Source organism: Wyeomyia smithii, chromosome 1 (genome assembly GCF_029784165.1).
Source record: "Wyeomyia smithii strain HCP4-BCI-WySm-NY-G18 chromosome 1, ASM2978416v1, whole genome shotgun sequence".
In the NCBI taxonomy this organism is placed as follows: Eukaryota; Metazoa; Arthropoda; class Insecta; order Diptera; family Culicidae; genus Wyeomyia; species Wyeomyia smithii.
Genome location: NC_073694.1, coordinates 206031316 through 206051016, shown reverse-complemented (window position 1 = coordinate 206051016; position 19701 = coordinate 206031316). Strand labels below are relative to the sequence as shown.

The 19701-nt window shown below is 39.5% G+C and overlaps 2 protein-coding genes across 3 annotated transcripts in view; both read left to right on the top strand.

Annotated features, from left to right (window-relative positions):
• Positions 1–19701, top strand: part of LOC129733935 (homeotic protein ultrabithorax) — a 104689-nt gene that overhangs the window by 28312 nt on the left and 56676 nt on the right. The window lies entirely within an intron of this gene.
• Positions 2933–11942, top strand: LOC129733877 (uncharacterized). Its single transcript, XM_055695454.1, has 5 exons — positions 2933–3528; positions 3584–3678; positions 3773–11006; positions 11062–11155; positions 11250–11942. Exon 3 carries the CDS (start codon positions 4603–4605, stop codon positions 6538–6540), a length of 1938 nt encoding a protein of 645 aa, XP_055551429.1. The 5' UTR covers positions 2933–3528; positions 3584–3678; positions 3773–4602; the 3' UTR covers positions 6541–11006; positions 11062–11155; positions 11250–11942.

Sequence of the window (19701 nt, the reverse complement as noted above, 5' to 3'; positions counted from 1 at the left end):
CTAATTTGCTTGCCAGAAAAATTGGTTTTTGATTTCTAACCAAATCCGATCCACTCCAGTTGGGCAAATTTGATTATTTTTTCGATTAATTGTATTCTAAATTTTGTAAATTTTTTTGACTAACTGTTTAGTTTCATGTGACTAGATGTGGTAAAATTAGTTTGAACATTCGTAGCAATAGAACTGTTTCAGTTCGATATGTTAAAAATTTGATAAAAGAACTGACATTTTTATCACATCAGTCACAGTCTTTTATTTAATCTTACTAATCCGCTGCAAAATGTGTTGCCCGTTGGGAGAAGTCATGCCATAATAAACTTTTTGAATTAGTATAGCTGTATAGAAATATCCAGACCTTAGGTTCTAAATTAATTATATAATTGTGTATTTTACGTAATCGGTGACGGGTGTTTTCCATACCTAGTATTTGCACGTACCAAGTAAAAAATAAGAGATGGCCTCAATCGGACGCCCGCCATCACTGAGCATAATGTGTACTGAATTGGAATGGTGAGCACGCATATTTTGGAAAAAACTTTGCACGAAATCGAGTCAGAAATGCACAAAAACGCGTAAATCATTCGCTAACCCCAATTCGTGACATTGAACCTACTTATTGGTTTATAAATAATCAGCGCCCCAACGGGAGGACGGCAACAACAAATAAAGAAAAACAAAATTTGTGCTTAAGACAAAACAATCGACTTCAATCGAATTTCTGTACAGAGCAAAGAAAGGTAGAATTGAAATCAAAGCGCCCACAACGGCGGCGCAGGCAGCGGCGAGAGCAAATTGTTTATTTAAATAAGACCAAACATAAGTAGGATCGGGCGCGCGCGTGTACCGCAAGCGACGGTGCGTTCGTGCTGTGGTGCGAGGCGCCACTTAAACACTTTCGGAGTAAACAAACACTCTAAACTGTTGTATAACTGTTTACATAACTGTCGTGGCCGCCGCTGCTGCTGGTCATAGCAATAATGCGTTCGCTATGCTGGAAGCATCAAAAGTGATGCACCCACAGCACGGGCCGGTTTCAGGAAGTGGCATACAATCCGGAACAACGGTCGCCGTATGCGTCCGTTTTCGCTGCTGCGATTTATTTACTTCGAGAAGCAACGGGAATGCAAACTGTTTCAATGTTTTATTTTTATTTTATTGTCAAATGTGTAAAAAACCTTGTCAATTTATTATTTTTATGATATTTTCGGTTGGAAGAGCGACATTACGTATGATTCATATAAATATGCTACTCTTCGAATGAACAATTAAGTTTATTTTTCAAATAACATCATTCGAAAAAAAAAACAAACAAATAAGAATTATTGAAACTTGATATACATAGACTCTAATTTATTCACAAATATTGTCTGAATATTCCCGTAATACTTTAATTTTTAAATATCAATACTAATCTATTTATAAAATATTTTTTAACTAGTCGGATTTACTCGTGCTTCTAGTAGTTTTTATTATGTTTAGAGAGTCTTATAGCTGACTGGTATAGTATTTCAGTATCTTTACCTGTATGTTTCGTCTTAAATCAGTTAAAGAAAACATTCGATGTATATGACCCATGAAAAAATCAAATTACTTGTGAATAACCGAGTCTTGTGTATTGGAGTGTCATGTGAGTGCGCTTTGTCTATCACCCTAAAGGTTCTTGATCCCTGCAAAGCAATCAGCATTAGTTACTTTTCTATAGAAATGATACCCAACAATCATAAATAACTCAATGCTATATAAAAGTCAGTCTTACTCCGTTATATGGATAAATAAATATCAATCCTCTCTGAACATAGACACATACATCATCACATGTATAGTAGCATAAATTGAAATTTCTACAGGTGACAGCTAAACATCTTCAGAGTTGTTGTAAATATACATATTCACATATTTTTCCCGGACTTAGGGTATATTAACCTATGGTGGATCCCTTTCCTATAGTGCAGCGGTTCTCAACCTTTTTTTGACCGCGTACCCCTTGGCGATAATTTTTATATCGATTGTACCCTGGCTTGGAATGTTCTCGCAGAGTGAGAGAGAGTAATGGTAGATCATGTTGTGGTAGTCTAGTTCAGCTTTCAAATTGAACTATTGTTTGTTTGATTGCTACCAGTCATGTTTTAAGAGCAAGATTGAACAACAAATAAGGTACTGTAAAAAAAATTGCTTATACGCCATTACTAATTTTTTTTCGCGTACCCCCTGAAGTCTTTAGAGTACCCCCAGGGGTACGCGTACCTCAGGTTGAGAACTACTGCTACAGTGGACCACTCGTCAGATTAACTCAATTGCTGCTTACATAAATCATAAGTTAAATGCATGTAATTTGGCATGTTATTCACTATAGAAAAGGGGACCAATATATATTCTGTGGTTCCCGTGGTTCTGTGGTTAGCTATGTCTGTCGGCTAGCTCTCCCACACGGTTGTGATGTCGGGTTTGATTCCCGATCAGGTCGAGGATCATTTTTTTGTTGTACTTATCCTACAACATGCCAAATGTACCAAAAACAATATCGAGGACAAATTCCCTCAACTAGTCTAGCTATTAGATGAAGACAAAAAAAAACTAGTCTAGCTGATCGAGACCGCTATTGGCCCTTTAGGCTATTGTGCAACATTGTTTTTGTTGTTATATATTCGTAGCAGACTCGATTTTGTTTAGGATTCGACTGCAAAAACTCTACGAGTACAGGAGACGCTAGGAAACCAATCGAACAACGTTGACGGCTCATTTAGAAGAAAGATAGGGTGAAAGACCCTCTAGTGGACCCCTTCCATATCGTCAGAACAACTCAATTCGTCTTAACAAGACTCGGAAATTATAAATGTTTCAGGAGATTCTTATGCAGATTGGCTGGATAAGATGTTTTCCAATGGAAATTTTCAAAATTCTGTAACCGTTGGTTTCAAGGATAATGTGTTGACTTTGTCAAACTTACAAATAGTTAAAGTTGCTCAGACCCCCTTATTACGACTCTGTAGATAGAGCCCACTGAGTGAGTGATATCCCTCCAAGTCTGTCGCTTTGCGTCTAGGACGGAGGGGTCACTCACGAAGGCAAGCTTTTTTATACGACCACGATTACCTCGTTCTGTATGTGTGATATCCCTCCACGTCTGGTGCTTTTGCATCTGGGACGGAGGGGTCGCTCATACCGGTTCACGATCAGATGCACCGAGGCATGTTTTGCCACAAGGGTTTTGTATCATCAAAACTTAACGACCTATAAAGTGTTGCCAAGATATAGATATGTCAAGTTTAGGGGAATTAGAAAGGGTTTATAAGGCTCAGCCAAAGCGGGGAAGACTCCTTTTAACGCTGAACAGTAAGCGAAGTCGTTACGCGCGAAGTCATTTTTACAATTAAAAATATATAAAAGGTGTAAATCAGTATAATTAAGAAGAAAGCAGACAAAAGGAACAGTTATTATCTAAAAAGTAATTGTGTGAAAAACAAAAAGATCTAAAAGTTATTTGTGTAAAACAAAAGATGTTAGTCACTGTCTGTAAAACCTTATTGTGTAAGACAAATTGTTTCCTATGTCTAATTGTTAATCCTATTTAAAGTTATTATAGTGTAGTTAAAACAAAACAAAAAAACGAAGAGAAGAAAAGAGCGGAAAACCGTGATTTAAAAGGATAAAGAAAAACTTATTGTAAAACAAAAAAAGGTAAAAATTACAATTATTTGTTGAAAGTTAATAGAACGCTTGTGTACCACAGCTATAAGAAACCGTGAAATGATAGCTAATTGCCCCCGAACAGGTCCGCGGAGGGCCTTTTTATGTTCTGCTCTGGTTACACCAGAACTTCTACTTCACAGACATCAGGACAGAGAGCATCAGCATCAGTGGCCAGAACGCCCTTCTGTGGTGGTCAAAGCTATACCCGCCCCGCAGTGTAAGCTAGGACATACATCCTCGCCGTGCGGTGTGATTGAACCCGTGCTGGTCGGCAGGGAGACCCAGCAATCATTGAAGCCGAGCCTAAGCCGTGGGAACACAGGCAGCCGCAGATGTACAGCGAGGTCGAACCGCTGAATTTGGGGAAAAAGCTACTATGGTTACACAAGCGCAAGTAAAATTAGGTTAAGATAAACATTGTTCGATAGCAAGATGAATATAATGTAGAATTAGTGTACAACCATCAGCTTTTAGATTCATACTAATTTACACCTGCCAATTAGTCCGGTATTCCGAATTCATACAGTGGTTTTACCCCTTTTCGCTACTGGTCGAACGAAAGGGTGTTCTAAGCAGGAGCTTTTGAGCCAGTAGGATTTGCACGTTAATATCAGGCAACGCTTTTCACCTGGGTCGCTCTTCGTTCGGTGGTTCACTTTCCCTAGGTTCCCGTTCGTCGAAATACGAGTAACGTGGTGGGCATAAAAGCCGCTTGAGGCGTAGATCGCATCCCCACCTCGCCTACTTCCTCATTACCCCTGAGCTAAGCATAGGCTAACAAATTGGCGCCCAACATAATATCCCACGAATTTAGAATTTTTTCGATTTCAAAAAAATCCCGGTGAGGGGAGTATAAAACAGTACGCTGTTTTGGCGAGGCATTTTCGTCCTCCAAACGAAAGTTTTACTAAGATGGATGTAGAATTTGATATGCAATATAAAAGTTTACTCGTTCATCACCTGAACAGGGATGAATTGGAATATGAACTTATAGTGCGCGGCATTGATTTTACGGATAATGAAGCACGTACAGTTATATCGCGGAGATTAAGGAACAGAATTAAAGCGGATAGAGAAAAAAACACTTCAAATTTTGATTTTGGTCGTTTAGGTACATCGGTTGATGAGGAAATAAAGGTGATTGATGGGAAAGTTAAGGAAATTAAAGAGTTGTTAACAAAACGAGGTAGTGTAGAGGTGACGCGTGAGAGCCTCAAAACCCGCTTGGTCCACTGCTTTGCGCGTGTCATAAGAGCGTCGGAAGAAGCAGAGGAAGAGGAAGATTTGGTTGACTTAGATAGTCTACAAGCCGAGATTCGTAGTACGTATAATGTACATTTTTCTTTGCTTTCAACGTTAGGTCAAGCAGACTTAGCGAGACAAATTAGCCAATCGATGTCGAATTTGGCAATTGATTCCCGAGTTGAGCAGGACAAACAACCCTCCAATTCGTCGAGTCAAGAAGATATAAATGATTTCAGAACACCGGGAAGACATTTAAAACGAAGTTTGAAGTCGATAGAAATGAATACCGAAAAACCGAACCTTCCAAATTATTGGTACCCCTTTCCCATGCCGTATAACGCATACCCATGGCCGTTTGAACCGTCTCAAATGCAAAAGTGGGCCGCACAGAAAATTCTTAATTTTAGTTCAGCCGATAACGTGTCCAAGCAAACAGTACCCGTGCGCAATCCGGTAGAGAAAGTAGGGAGAAACCCAGCAAAAATAGACAAACATTCATGCTTGCCAAAAAAGTCATATAATCAAACGAGAGACATGTCAGAAGAGTCAGGAGAATCTGAGTCGGGATGGTCATCAGACCAGTCCCATTGGAAACCGCGAAAAAAAAAACATAATCACTTCTACCGTCGCGAGAGTCCAATTAGATTTAAACGGGGTAAACGAAGACCGGTTTCCGAGTGGAAACTTAAATACGATGGGTCCGATAATGGCCAATCACTTATGAAATTTTTAAAAGAGGTTGAATTCTACGCTCGGTCGGAAAACACGTCAGATCGAGAATTGTTCCGGTCGGCAATTCATCTTTTTAGCGGGTCGGCTAAATCGTGGTTCATGGCAGGTTTCGAAAATGATGATTTTGGATCATGGAACGAACTTAAAGAGGAATTAAAGCGAGAGTTTTTGAGCCCCGATCATGACCAATCGAGTGAATCACGCGCGGTCGCGAGAAAGCAAGGACCTCGTGAAAAGTTCCAGGATTTTTTTATGGATATTCAAAAATATTTTAATTCTCTTACAAAACCGATGACGGAGCGAAAAAAATTTGATATCGTTTTTCGGAATATGCGCGCGGACTACAAGGGATACGCCGTGTCGACCAATATCGATAATTTAGTTGATCTTAAGCACCTCGGCAGACGCCTAGATGCTACCTATTGGTTTAAGTACCAAACACCTGCAAGCGAGGGTCAACCACGAGTTAAACCCGCACAGGTAAACGAGGTTTACACAGGTACTAAACATAAAAACGCATTGCCAAACGGAAACGAACAATTTAAAACACGAAACTTTTACAATTCTCACGGACGTGGCGGAACCGATCAGGGAAACAAACGCGCGCGAGAAACCCAGCAGGAGAATTTCAAAGAAAGAGAGCCTGATTCTCAACGTGGACTGGATGCTATTTTGGAACGGTATCAAGTCCCTCGAGACGGTGTCTGTTTCAATTGTCGCCTCCCAGGTCACCACGCAAGAGAATGTAATAAACCACGACATAAGTATTGTCAGGCATGTGGATTTCACGATGTCGACAGCGAGTGCTGTCCGTACTGTGAAAAAAACGCTCACAAGACTGCCCCGGAGGGCCGGCCAGTCAGTTATCTGTAAAGTCCCTCAAAAATTCCGATTTTCAGAAAAATTTACAAACTCTCGGCTTTGCTGAAGTTTGTCCATCCGATTATAGTCAATCCAACAAATACGAAATTAATGAATTTATCATACATCCAGATAATGATCAGAGACCATTTGTAAAAGTAGCAGTTTTTGGATGTCCGTTAGTGGGACTATTAGATAGTGGAGCTCATCTAAGCATATTAGGACTCGGCTCGTTAAAGCTGATTAAACAATGTAACTTACAAGTTTTCCCTTCCGAAGTAATCTTAAAAACCGCTAATGGAGAGAAGTTAATCGTTACCGGACGCGTCTTCCTTCCAGTCACTTTTAATAATGTGACCAAAGTTATAGACACCCTGATCGTTCCATCTCTCAAGAGGCGGCTTCTCTTAGGAATAAACTTCTGGGAATCTTTTGAAATCAAACCTACTTTACTGAAAGCAACCGTGGAAACACTAGAGCAAAATGAATATATAGAACCTATCTTACCAGAATGCGAACAAGAAGATACTAAGGAAAGTACATCACGATTGAATGATGAACAGAAAACTAAACTAGAAAAAATCCAGCAAATATTTAAAGTAGCAGAGGAAAATCTGGACACCACACACTGGATTAGCCACAGAATTGAACTAACTGAGGAAGCCAAAAAGCTTCCACCAGCACGAATAAACCCGTTCCCGAATTCGCCCAGGCGACAAGATCAAATCAACGAAGAGCTAGACCGAATGTTGAAATCTGGTATAATTGAAAAATCCTATAGCGATTGGGCTCTGCGCCTGGTCCCAGTAGATAAACCAGATGGAACTGTACGATTGTGCCTTGACGCGCGCAAGCTGAACGATCGCACGGTTCGAGACTCTTATCCACTCCCGCACGCAGATCGTATTCTCAGCAGACTGGGGTCAGCAGAATACATCACCACCATAGATTTGTCACAAGCCTTTCTGCAAATACCATTACACCCTAGGTCCCGAAAATATACGGCCTTTTCCGTGTTAGGCCGAGGACTGTTCCAGTTCACTCGTATGCCATTTGGCCTAGTGAACAGTCCGGCCACCCTTTCACGCCTGATGGATCGAGTTTTGGGTGGAGGGGAACTTGAACCTAACGTTTTTGTGTATTTGGATGACATAATAGTCGTATCCAATACCTTTGAAGAACATTTGATATTGCTACGAAAAGTTGCAGAATGTTTGAGGGCCGCAAATTTATCGATTAACTTGAATAAATCGCGTTTTTGTGTGACGGAAGTTCCGTATCTAGGGTATATTTTGGGACGTGGAGGTTTGAGGCCCAACCCAGATCGGGTGTCAGCCATAGTAAACTATGAGCGGCCAAAATCTTTAAAGGCTCTAAGAAGATTTTTGGGGATGTGTAATTATTATAGAAGGTTTATAGCCGACTATAGTGAAATTACGCGGTCTTTAACGGATCTTCTCAGAAATAAACCCAAATCAGTTGTTTGGAACGATAAAGCTGAAGCTTCGTTTCTTAAAATAAAAGAGCTACTTATTTGCGCTCCGGTTTTAACTAACCCAGATTTCACGCGGCCGTTTGCCATACATTGCGACGCGAGTGACACAGCTATAGCTGGCGTACTTACGCAAACGCATGAAGGAAGCGAAAAACCAATCGCATATTTTTCACAGAAATTATCCACGACGCAACAGAGATATTTTGCCACTGAAAAAGAGGGGTTGGCAGTAATAAAAGCAATTGAAAAATTTAGATGCTATATCGAGGGTTCAAAGTTCACCGTGTATACAGATGCATCGGCATTAACCTACATCATGAAGAGTAGTTGGCGAACTTCTTCGCGGTTATGTCGCTGGAGCATGGATTTGCAACGACACGATATGAAAGTTTTACATAGAAAAGGTGCGGAAAATTACGTTCCAGACGCTTTATCTAGGTCGGTGGAAGAAGTTATTGAGACTCCAAATACCGGGGAATGGTACACTGAAATGCTTAAAAGAATTCGAGGGAATCCAGAGAAATATAAAGATTTTAAGGTCGAACGGGGAATATTGAAAAAATTAACTACAGTCCAAAATGATATGCTTGATTACCGCTTCTCGTGGAAGATATGCGTTCCCGAGTCTGCTAAGGAAAAGATACTAGTAGAAGAACACGATGATAGGATGCATCTAGGCGCGGAAAAAACTTTAGCTTTGATCAAAAAAAAATATTTTTGGCCAAAAATGGCTGAAGACGTACAAAAGTACATCCGTCAATGCTCACTTTGTAAACAGAACAAACCCGCAAACCGATCCCAAATGCCCGAACCCGGTAAACAACGTGTGACTACGAAACCGTTCCAAATAATAGCGTTGGACTTCATACAGTCCCTTCCACGGAGCAAAATTGGAAATTCTCACTTACTTGTTGTCCAGGATCTTTTCTCCAAATGGTGTCTATTAGTACCGGTAAAACGCATCTCCGCGCCACTCGTAACCAAAATTCTCGAAGAAACCTGGTTGCGTCGGTATTCGGTCCCGGAATATATTATAACCGATAATGCTACCACTTTTCTGTCCACTGATTTCAAAGCACTATTGACAAAATACGGAATTCAACATTGGGCCAACGCGAGGCATCACAGCCAGGCCAATCCGGTCGAACGATTGAACCGTACCGTAAACGCGTGTATAAGGTCGTACGTGAAACAAAATCAGAAAATCTGGGACACCCGGGTGTCCGAGATTGAATTTTGTCTCAATAATACCCCCCATTCCGCGACGGGTTACTCGCCTTACAGGATACTTTTCGGACACGAAATAATTGGAAATGCAGAAGAACATCGGATAGATAGGGACAAGGAAGTTTTGTCTGAAGAGGAAAGGGTAATTAGAAAAGGAAAAGTGGACGAGAAAATTTACTCGATGGTTAGTAGAAATTTGCAGAAAGCTCATAACAGAAATATAAAAAATTACAATCTACGTTCAAAGAACTCGGCTCCTGTGTACACAGTTGGCCAGAGAGTGTTTAAAAGAAATTTCCGGCAGTCTTCCGCAGCGGATTCCTACAATGCGAAGCTGGATGCCTTGTATGTTCCGTGTGTGGTGCTTGCCCGAGTGGGGACCAGCTCGTATGAGTTGTCCGACGACTCCGGTAAATCATTGGGGGTATTTTCGGTCGCTGATTTGAAGCCCGATGCCTAAAAATGAACACAAATTCTCTCTTCAAAACAGATACTTCGAATAATTCATGTCTGTGAAGGTTTTAATGTCCGCACAGGGAGAATCCAGGGATCCGATATTAAAATGATCACTCCGGTAGTAGCGCCATATTTACCTACCCGCAACTTTTATTTTCCAACACAAGCACTACAATCTCGAATCGCTCTCCATCAGCCGATCAACCTATAACAAAAAATAAACAAATTTAACTACACATGAAAAGAAGACCGAATGAAATCTGTTATCTGGCTACTGTTAATGTAACAGATTTGTGATAACAAATTGTTTTTCTTACCTTATGTATAGACCAAATTCTAAATTTGTCGTTTTAATCAAATTTAATGCACTACTAAACTACTCAGGGCTCCTAATAATTTCGTGTTCTTGGCTTGACGCCACCGAGAACTGACAGTTCTCAACAGTGGTGTTAGTAAACGGTATTTTTTAGCTTTTTCACGTGAGTGAAAAAGAGCACCAAAGAATACCACGATAGAATAAAAGAGGGTCGCATTGAGGAAAAATGAAAGTACTTGATTGAGTGCAAGTATTGTCCATTACAAGGAGCAGTAGTTTAGACTCCAGTATATAAAAAAAAGGGACCTGAATAGTAACACTATCGCCGCATTCCCCCCCCCCCCCCAATGGAGTATTGTAACCGTTGGTTTCAAGGATAATGTGTTGACTTTGTCAAACTTACAAATAGTTAAAGTTGCTCAGACCCCCTTATTACGACTCTGTAGATAGAGCCCACTGAGTGAGTGATATCCCTCCAAGTCTGTCGCTTTGCGTCTAGGACGGAGGGGTCACTCACGAAGGCAAGCTTTTTTATACGACCACGATTACCTCGTTCTGTATGTGTGATATCCCTCCACGTCTGGTGCTTTTGCATCTGGGACGGAGGGGTCGCTCATACCGGTTCACGATCAGATGCACCGAGGCATGTTTTGCCACAAGGGTTTTGTATCATCAAAACTTAACGACCTATAAAGTGTTGCCAAGATATAGATATGTCAAGTTTAGGGGAATTAGAAAGGGTTTATAAGGCTCAGCCAAAGCGGGGAAGACTCCTTTTAACGCTGAACAGTAAGCGAAGTCGTTACGCGCGAAGTCATTTTTACAATTAAAAATATATAAAAGGTGTAAATCAGTATAATTAAGAAGAAAGCAGACAAAAGGAACAGTTATTATCTAAAAAGTAATTGTGTGAAAAACAAAAAGATCTAAAAGTTATTTGTGTAAAACAAAAGATGTTAGTCACTGTCTGTAAAACCTTATTGTGTAAGACAAATTGTTTCCTATGTCTAATTGTTAATCCTATTTAAAGTTATTATAGTGTAGTTAAAACAAAACAAAAAAACGAAGAGAAGAAAAGAGCGGAAAACCGTGATTTAAAAGGATAAAGAAAAACTTATTGTAAAACAAAAAAGGTAAAAATTACAATTATTTGTTGAAAGTTAATAGAACGCTTGTGTACCACAGCTATAAGAAACCGTGAAATGATAGCTAATTGCCCCCGAACAGGTCCGCGGAGGGCCTTTTTATGTTCTGCTCTGGTTACACCAGAACTTCTACTTCACAGACATCAGGACAGAGAGCATCAGCATCAGTGGCCAGAACGCCCTTCTGTGGTGGTCAAAGCTATACCCGCCCCGCAGTGTAAGCTAGGACATACATCCTCGCCGTGCGGTGTGATTGAACCCGTGCTGGTCGGCAGGGAGACCCAGCAATCATTGAAGCCGAGCCTAAGCCGTGGGAACACAGGCAGCCGCAGATGTACAGCGAGGTCGAACCGCTGAATTTGGGGAAAAAGCTACTATGGTTACACAAGCGCAAGTAAAATTAGGTTAAGATAAACATTGTTCGATAGCAAGATGAATATAATGTAGAATTAGTGTACAACCATCAGCTTTTAGATTCATACTAATTTACACCTGCCAATTAGTCCGGTATTCCGAATTCATACAGTGGTTTTACCCCTTTTCGCTACTGGTCGAACGAAAGGGTGTTCTAAGCAGGAGCTTTTGAGCCAGTAGGATTTGCACGTTAATATCAGGCAACGCTTTTCACCTGGGTCGCTCTTCGTTCGGTGGTTCACTTTCCCTAGGTTCCCGTTCGTCGAAATACGAGTAACGTGGTGGGCATAAAAGCCGCTTGAGGCGTAGATCGCATCCCCACCTCGCCTACTTCCTCATTACCCCTGAGCTAAGCATAGGCTAACAATTCTTTTGAGTTTTTACATAAATTGAGTTAATCTAGCGAGTGGTCCACTAAATCAAAGCAGTTCATTATAGGTTAAAAGACTCTACACTTCACGAGCAGCACACTGTGCTATTGTGTTTTTTTACCACATAGACAATAAATCGTCCCAAAATTGCATCAAGTCTGGAATATGATAGGAAATGGTGTTACGAACATTTTTTTCTTAGGAGCCAGCTCTAGAAAATGATGTTTTCAACTAGTCCCGATGACTTCTTTGAAAAAAAAAAATAGGTTTTTCTCATGTTAAATCTGAAGACATGTCTAGTTATTCAACTTTCCATGAAAGCTAATCCTTTTATATTTTTTGTAGGTTCCTCAGGGCCCAAACTATAAGGAAAAAAAATGTTTCTGTTTATTTACCGTCAATTTATTTTCTTTTAAAATTATCTATCCTCTGGAAAAAATTTGTTTCATGTACATTTTGACATTCATTCGATGAAAGCGGGTATAAAGCCGAAGAATGCTATAACCAACTGAATACCGTCAAAAGACGGAAAATTTTATGGGGAAAGACTTTCCCGATGACTACAGGGCTATAAAAGCGGCGTGAAAAAGTGGCATTTTTATGTTTTCCTACACTAAAATCTTTTATTGCCGTATCAGATAGCATAATAAATTCAAGTTTCTTTAATTTTTGAAATTCGAAAGCAAAAAGTGTGACAATAACCAAGGACAGATGAAAAAAAATAAAAATAAAATCAAATAAACAAACTACAACGCTAGGTAACCAACAACTAAGCCTTTGATGAATTAGTTTGAATTTTGCGGTTTTCTGCTACAATCAAATTAGTTATAATCTCCTGGTACTCCAAGGGCATGTTCTGCAGGGCCATTGATAACTGATAATAATTGCTGTCTATCCAGGCCTTGGAATCTTCGTAGTTCAAAAATGCTATCAAATTTTGTACCATCTTTCTATTTGAGCTTTGAGATCAGCTTCGAAAGGTACCATAAGTGCAGCCTGCAGAGAAGGTTATTGTCCAATGCCAAAGACGTCGGAGATTACGGGTTTGACTCCCGTCTGGATGAGAATCACATCATCTCTTCGTGTTCATTTTTTGTATCCTCCATACATGCCCCTTTACTAAACTTGATATTGTTTATTTTGTTAATTTTATATCTGACCTTGATTATTGGTACTTTTTTTGCTTTTGAGTTAAAAAAAATAGTTCAGTTGAATTTATATTACTATCTGATACGGCATATAAAGATTTTAGAAAACATAAAAAAGCAACAGTTAATCACAGTAAATCACGAGTAATAACTTAAAATCACGCTATTTTAGAGCGATATAATCTTTGGCAAAGTTTTTCATCTTTTGATAGTATTCAGTTGGCGATAGCATTTGGACCCTAAGAAATTTTCAAAGTCATCGGGGCTAGTTGTAAACACATTTTCTAGATCTGGCTCCTGAGAAAAGTTTGTTCATAACACCATTTCCTATCCTCTGGAACGTCCTGGAGGATTCCAAATTTAATGCAATTTTGGAACACCCTTGCTTCAAACGAATATCAAGAGACCTTGGATGGACCACATTCCTTCAGTGAGCCACCCTGACGAAAAGCTGTTTATTTTCTCGATATCAATAGGAAATTATAATTGTTTTTTCGTGATTCTGATGAAAATTAGCTGAATAAAATGTGTCCCAATGAATGTTTTCTGAAAATCCCATGAGATTTCGCACAAATTGAGTTGTTTGACCGGTGGTGCATCAAAAAGGGGTTCCATTCAAGGTAGTTTAACCCTACTTCAGGGATGCTGTTATGTTATATCGAATATTAAGCGGATGGCAAATTCGAACAAAGGATAAATTATCCTATAGTGGACCCCTCTCATATAGTGAACCACTTGCCGAGTCGATTCAATTTATACGGAAACTCGAGGAATCTTCAGAAATCTTCCATCAGAAAATATTTTATCCAGCCATTCTGCATCAGGATCACGAGAAACACTTATAAATTCAAATTTAAGTTAGGAGAAATTATGTTATTCTGACGAGTGAGTTGAGACAGAAAAACCAAAATGTGACTATAGCGTAAATAATATTCAGCTTCATTCAAGCAATTTGAATTATTTACGCATTGATTGGGAAACTGTACTTTTTTCACTAAAATTTTGAATGATTCGGACCTCAATTGTAAATAAATAGAAATTGTTATATTTTTCTGTAAACATGAATGTATGAATAAGTTTGATTCTTTGTTTCAATAAACTGTTCTCAGCAGTACAACTGTAGTTCCAGTTTGTCTTATATTGCAAGGTTGTAAATAATCACTCAGGCTCATTTTTTTTCGCAAGCCTCAAGCACAAGCACAATACCGAAAAAAATCGTATAATAAACTTCAAGTCCTTATTAGTTAATAAGTAGTAGTATAACATTGTCGAAAGTTGTTCAGGATTGTGCTTTTCAAATGAGCTATCGGCTTGCGAAAAACAAATGACACAATTTCTCTGCCCCAATCTTGACTGGCGAATTACGAAGAGGATTCGTATTTAAGAATTTACATAATACTTTGTTTATTGTCCTTCAAAATCTCCGCGAAACAACTAAAGCCAATCTGATCATTTTTAAGCCTGGGAATCCTTCAAAGTGAGAGATTTCGAATTCGATAAATACTCATTACACGAATCTCATGCATGACTCCTAGTTCCATGGCCATGAAAATGCATGGCGAATCTAATCCTTGATATGTTCAAATTTCAGAGTTGGTTGGTTCGAAACTGATTCATTCGGAATGAGAACTTCCTCTCCCTAGAATTTGCCTTAAAATAATATAAAAAACCGGCAACTAGTTCCCGAAATATGTGGTCAGGAACGAACATCAACATCATTTTTTTTAATAGATAGATAAAGATTTTCATAAACTAAGTAGAGGTTTTTGGCTGTTAATTTTCCTTCATCCTACTTTGTGCTTTATTAATTCTCATTTTTCTGCCGCTACAAACACAGCTGAGCATTTTTTGTGAATGGTTTTGAACTCCGTGACCGTTGTCCTTGGCCGTAGTCACTAGCTTGTATAAGACATTTGGGTAAGGGTTCAATTTATTTCCAATAACAACCAATCTAGCATTTAGAAAGGCGTTCGCTCAGTATACAGCAATAGGACTGTTCAAAATACTCGATTCGAGCGAATTCTGAATTATCAAAAGTGTTTTGAGTATTAAAAATACTGACAACGGAAAACAAATTTTCAATATTCTGTAATCAGACAGTTAAGAAAGCATTCAAAATGCAAATGTCAGATAGAGATATTGCATCTTTTGATGCATATTGGTTACTGTTGTGCGGATCTTCTTAAATTTATTGTATCATTGAAAAGTCTCAAAAATGACCCCGACGGTATTCTTTTTTCAACCAGAGCATTTTGAAAATTCAGCTAAACTTAAATGACGCTTGTTATAATATTAGCAGCCCAACTAACCAAAGGATGCTAATCATTTACCTTCCAACAATCATTGCTGGTTAGATTTGTTCATTTGATTCGTTTCCTCGCTGCAATCAATAACTTCACCGCTGATTTATGCCATACTTCAAGAGAGAAAACCGACGATGTTATTTTTTCTTCCACCTTTCGGCACAATCCAGGTAACGATCTAGTCAAAAGATCAATCACCACTGTGTTTACGTTTCGTGTCTTTCAGCTGCTACCGTGCGCGGGGTTATTTGCAAGGGAAATTAATTTCCTTCTCCTCACTTCACGAAAGCCGGCCGGTTCGGTAGTGTAAGCGGAACAATATTAACCATAGAGAAGGTTTTCGGCCGCACCTTGCGGTCGAAAGCAATGGCTGATGTACGCTTGAACTTTTTTTTGTGAATGAACCGTTATATAATCGGGCAGCGGCGACAGGTTGGTGAGTCGAAGAGGCACTCTGTGCCGGTAGGGAAGATCGATTTTTTATTTGCTTTCCCCTCGTTTCGAAGCTCTCGGCTCGAGGCAGACTGATGCCCCCACGTTGAAATGGGCAGCGATGGCCCGTGGAAAAACAGAGAAAGAATTTTATTTGCGGCAACCCACCAGAGATGAGAGTTTTTTTTGTTGTTGTTATCGATTTTCAATATTTGCGACATTTCTCGGGCGACTGCCGGTAGATACGATCATCTTTTTTACCCATAAAAAATAAATATTTAAACTTGAAAAATTACCTATGTGGCATAGTGAAGCTAATCTTTCGAACGACTTTAAAAACAGATACATTCTCATTAATGCTAATTAGTTTCAATTAGCTTAATTAAAAACTACCTCCAATTTGATTGCTCATATTACCGTGCTTCATGTTCGAAAACCAATCGGTAAAGCTAATCAATATGGCATCCAAAGCTACTAATTTTATAACCTGTCACGCGCAGTGACATTGAGACCGAATTCGTACAGCCGACAAATTGGACAGTAAAAAGCTAGCCAAAATAGACCTTCACCGGCATAAAACATAGTCGTAAACTGTACGAAACCATAATTGATCATTTTATTCAGCTACTCGCAAATTCCAGCCCTCTTGTAAGAAACGCACGCTGACTTGTAAACAGTGATAATAGTGTGCTTAATGTGTATTCATAAAATACAAAACATCCATTTTAATGCGCTGCCGCATCAAGGTAAGACTGATGGTAATGACGATGTGAGATCTCGATCAGTGATAGCAGTTTTATTGCTTGTTGTCATAAAATCAACGGCTCGGTTTGGAATTATGATTAATTAAAATTAATTCATCGCTGCTCTTTTTCACGGGGGCAATGGAAAAGAAAATGGATCCGATCACGATGGCGATAAATCGTTTGAAAAGATGAATTTCTACGCAGTCAAGAAGCCGCACGCTGATATTAACCAATGCGGACTGTCTGCAATAATTGACGGTAATAAATCGTTATGGCAATAAATTGTCGGAAGGGAATTCCTTCAAAACAGTAGTGCCTTTCTGATCTGGGTGCGAACAAGTGGAAGGGGGATGTAATAATTAAGAGCGACTACCGCACTTTGCAACAATTACGGCAAGGGGTTTAAACAAACAATAAAACACTTTTAAACAACCAGCAATAACCATTAAAGTTCGACTTCTGTTCGACTGTGAAGGCACTTGTAACTCCTTTTCACCTTTAATTACCCTACATTTTGCCGCTCATGGGAATCTTCCGAGCCAAATCCGGCAGGGCAGGGCAATAAAATACATTAACATCGACATAAGCGAACGCAGGCAGGCGAGCAGGCAGGAACTTCTCGAGTTGAACAATTTTTAAATGGCCTTCGAACGTTCCCAAACGCACACATCCACACATACTGGCCGCGATGATTCGATCCGCAAGCACACATCGCAATTCAAACAACACCATAATAAAGCAGAAAATCAGCAAGTGAATAATAGCATCATCAGCACCACCACCAGCAACACCAACAACAACAATGAAATAATGGCTTTAACCACGCCCTAATGTATTTTATTTTTATACCTCTCTCATTTATGCTCGACTTTTTTTTTGCTCTCGTATATTTTCCTTTCGAGCAGTCCAACTAATACATCAACATAATGTGTTGTACGCCGCTATCTTAGCTCGGCTCTTTCCACTGCTGCTGCTGCTTCTGCGAAAATCCCACCACTAAAAGCTACCAGGGTGGAAATAAAGCAAAGCCGATCAGAAAACGTTCCACATAAAGCATTCGTGCAAAAGTGTGCAAAATTCCGATAGATTTTCAGCGCTCGTTCGTTCTGCTGAGTAAGAAATTTTCATACATCAAAGGCTTTCCGATCATCCCGACCTTCCGAACAGCGCAGGCAGTCCAGATTGGAATCGTCGTTCGGTGAAAATGGGAAATCATTTATCCTCATGTGTATAGCAAAAGCCACGTACGGACAGGGGAGCAAGCAGTGCCTCCCCCCCCCCAAGAACTGCCCCTAGTGCTACATCAAAGCCAAGGGAATATCAGCGCATGGTGCTTCGGCAGGGACCTACTTTTGTGTGGTTGGTTGTATCCGGCCACTGCAGCCTTGATTCTACACGGCCCCAGCACGGGCCGGGTTGAGAGCAATGCTCTGGAAGAAGTTGGATGATTTATGTGTTGACATAGTTTAATTCTTTTTTCCCCCCGGTGACTTTCCACCGCAATGCGTTCGCCCATCGGCTGGCGGAATCACTGCCATTGTCGGTGGCGAATTGCTGGCTACATGGTGCTGCATCCGTTAGAGAGCGAAGATAGGCGGATAAACAGAAACGAGTGCCCGGTGGAACCGAAAATCCATACATGGCAGCGTAGGCAAAAACTGTGTCGCCAGAAGGATTGCGGTTGTCTCCTCGTTGCGTTGCGGAATTAAAGGTGAACGTTTCGCTAGTCATGGGGGTGAAGAAGTACCGCGCGTTTCCATCGGAAGCGGTCGGCTGTTTTATCAACTCATGAGTTGGTTTGAAAAGTGCACTACCTAATAATTTATTCGAATTTATTTTCTTAGTGGACGTTTTCTACCTCTAGGACCTGGACGGGTCTTTAAAAAAAATACTGTGCGCTTTAACTTTGAAAACGTTAACGGCTACAACTAGATGTATGACCTCTGATTTCACAAAGAACATATAAACTGTCAAGAAATAGTTAAATAGTTGTGTTCGCACTACGAGCTGCGGAATATTTGTTTCATATTTATAATAATTTCGTTATTAGAGATTAAAAGATAACCATCATTTTTGCGTGCAGTGCTTGTACTGTAGCAAATTTGCTCATTTGAGGCCATTAAATGAATATATTATATTCTACCTCCACATCATTTTGGTATTGTTTGGAACATATAAATAACTAATTTTATGTTATGCATAAAACTTACATTCAAGTGTCTTTTGAACGCATAAAACGTTTAAGAAAATCGTCCTAAAACATTAAAAATTGCGTGAAAAATCAAATTATTTCAATTCTTTCTTGTGTGAAAATATAGATCTAAGTTTTGGTTAGTCTATTAGATTTTATTTCAGTACCAACAGTAAATTGATTTTCACGTTGAATTTAAAAAGCAAAATACAACAAAAAGCCTAGACCGACACACGGTTGAATGGGCTCGGTAAAGAACAGCAGTAGAGTTTCAAGCGTAGATGAAAGGCTAGAAGTACAAGAATCCATCACTTTGCACGGTGACAAATTACTTTCTTTTCCGTAACAGTCGTTAGAGATGCAGTGGTAAACTCGATCTCTGGCAATAACTTTAGCACATAGCCGGCTCCGTTAGCGATCTATGTTAGGCGGAAGCTATTAAATTGTTGCACAATTAAGATTGTAAATTCATCCCAAATTAGTCATCTTGCGGTGTTTTTTTTACAACTACGAAATGTGCAATATCTCAAGCTCAGGCTCAAAATCTTACTTTGAAGAGAACTACGGAAGTGAAATATGGCCCTCAAAGATCTCTGTAGTTTTAATGGTTACAATCTCCAACTAGCAACTCGGTAAATAACACTGGTAAACACAAGTGCGGCTTTAAAGCTCAAACTAGAAAAAATGAAAGATTATAGGTTTTTGGCCCCCCAATCATCAACATTTTTTTAGAGACTTGAATGAATTTTTTCTCAAACATAACGTTGAAGCGACGAACCCAGCGAGCAATTACTATGCGACACTCTCACGTAAATTGACGTATTTCTACACTGGTTAGATGTACCAAATTTTGCAAGAATGGTCTGTTTTGACTGTTTTTTTTTTTAAATTTCTTACGATAATCTTGAATGTTATAAAAATGTTCAACA

Coding starts and splice junctions, on each gene's coding strand:
- LOC129733877 (XM_055695454.1), top strand. CDS start 4,603: ATGGATGTAGAATTTGATATGCAATATAAAAGTTTACTCGTTCATCAC.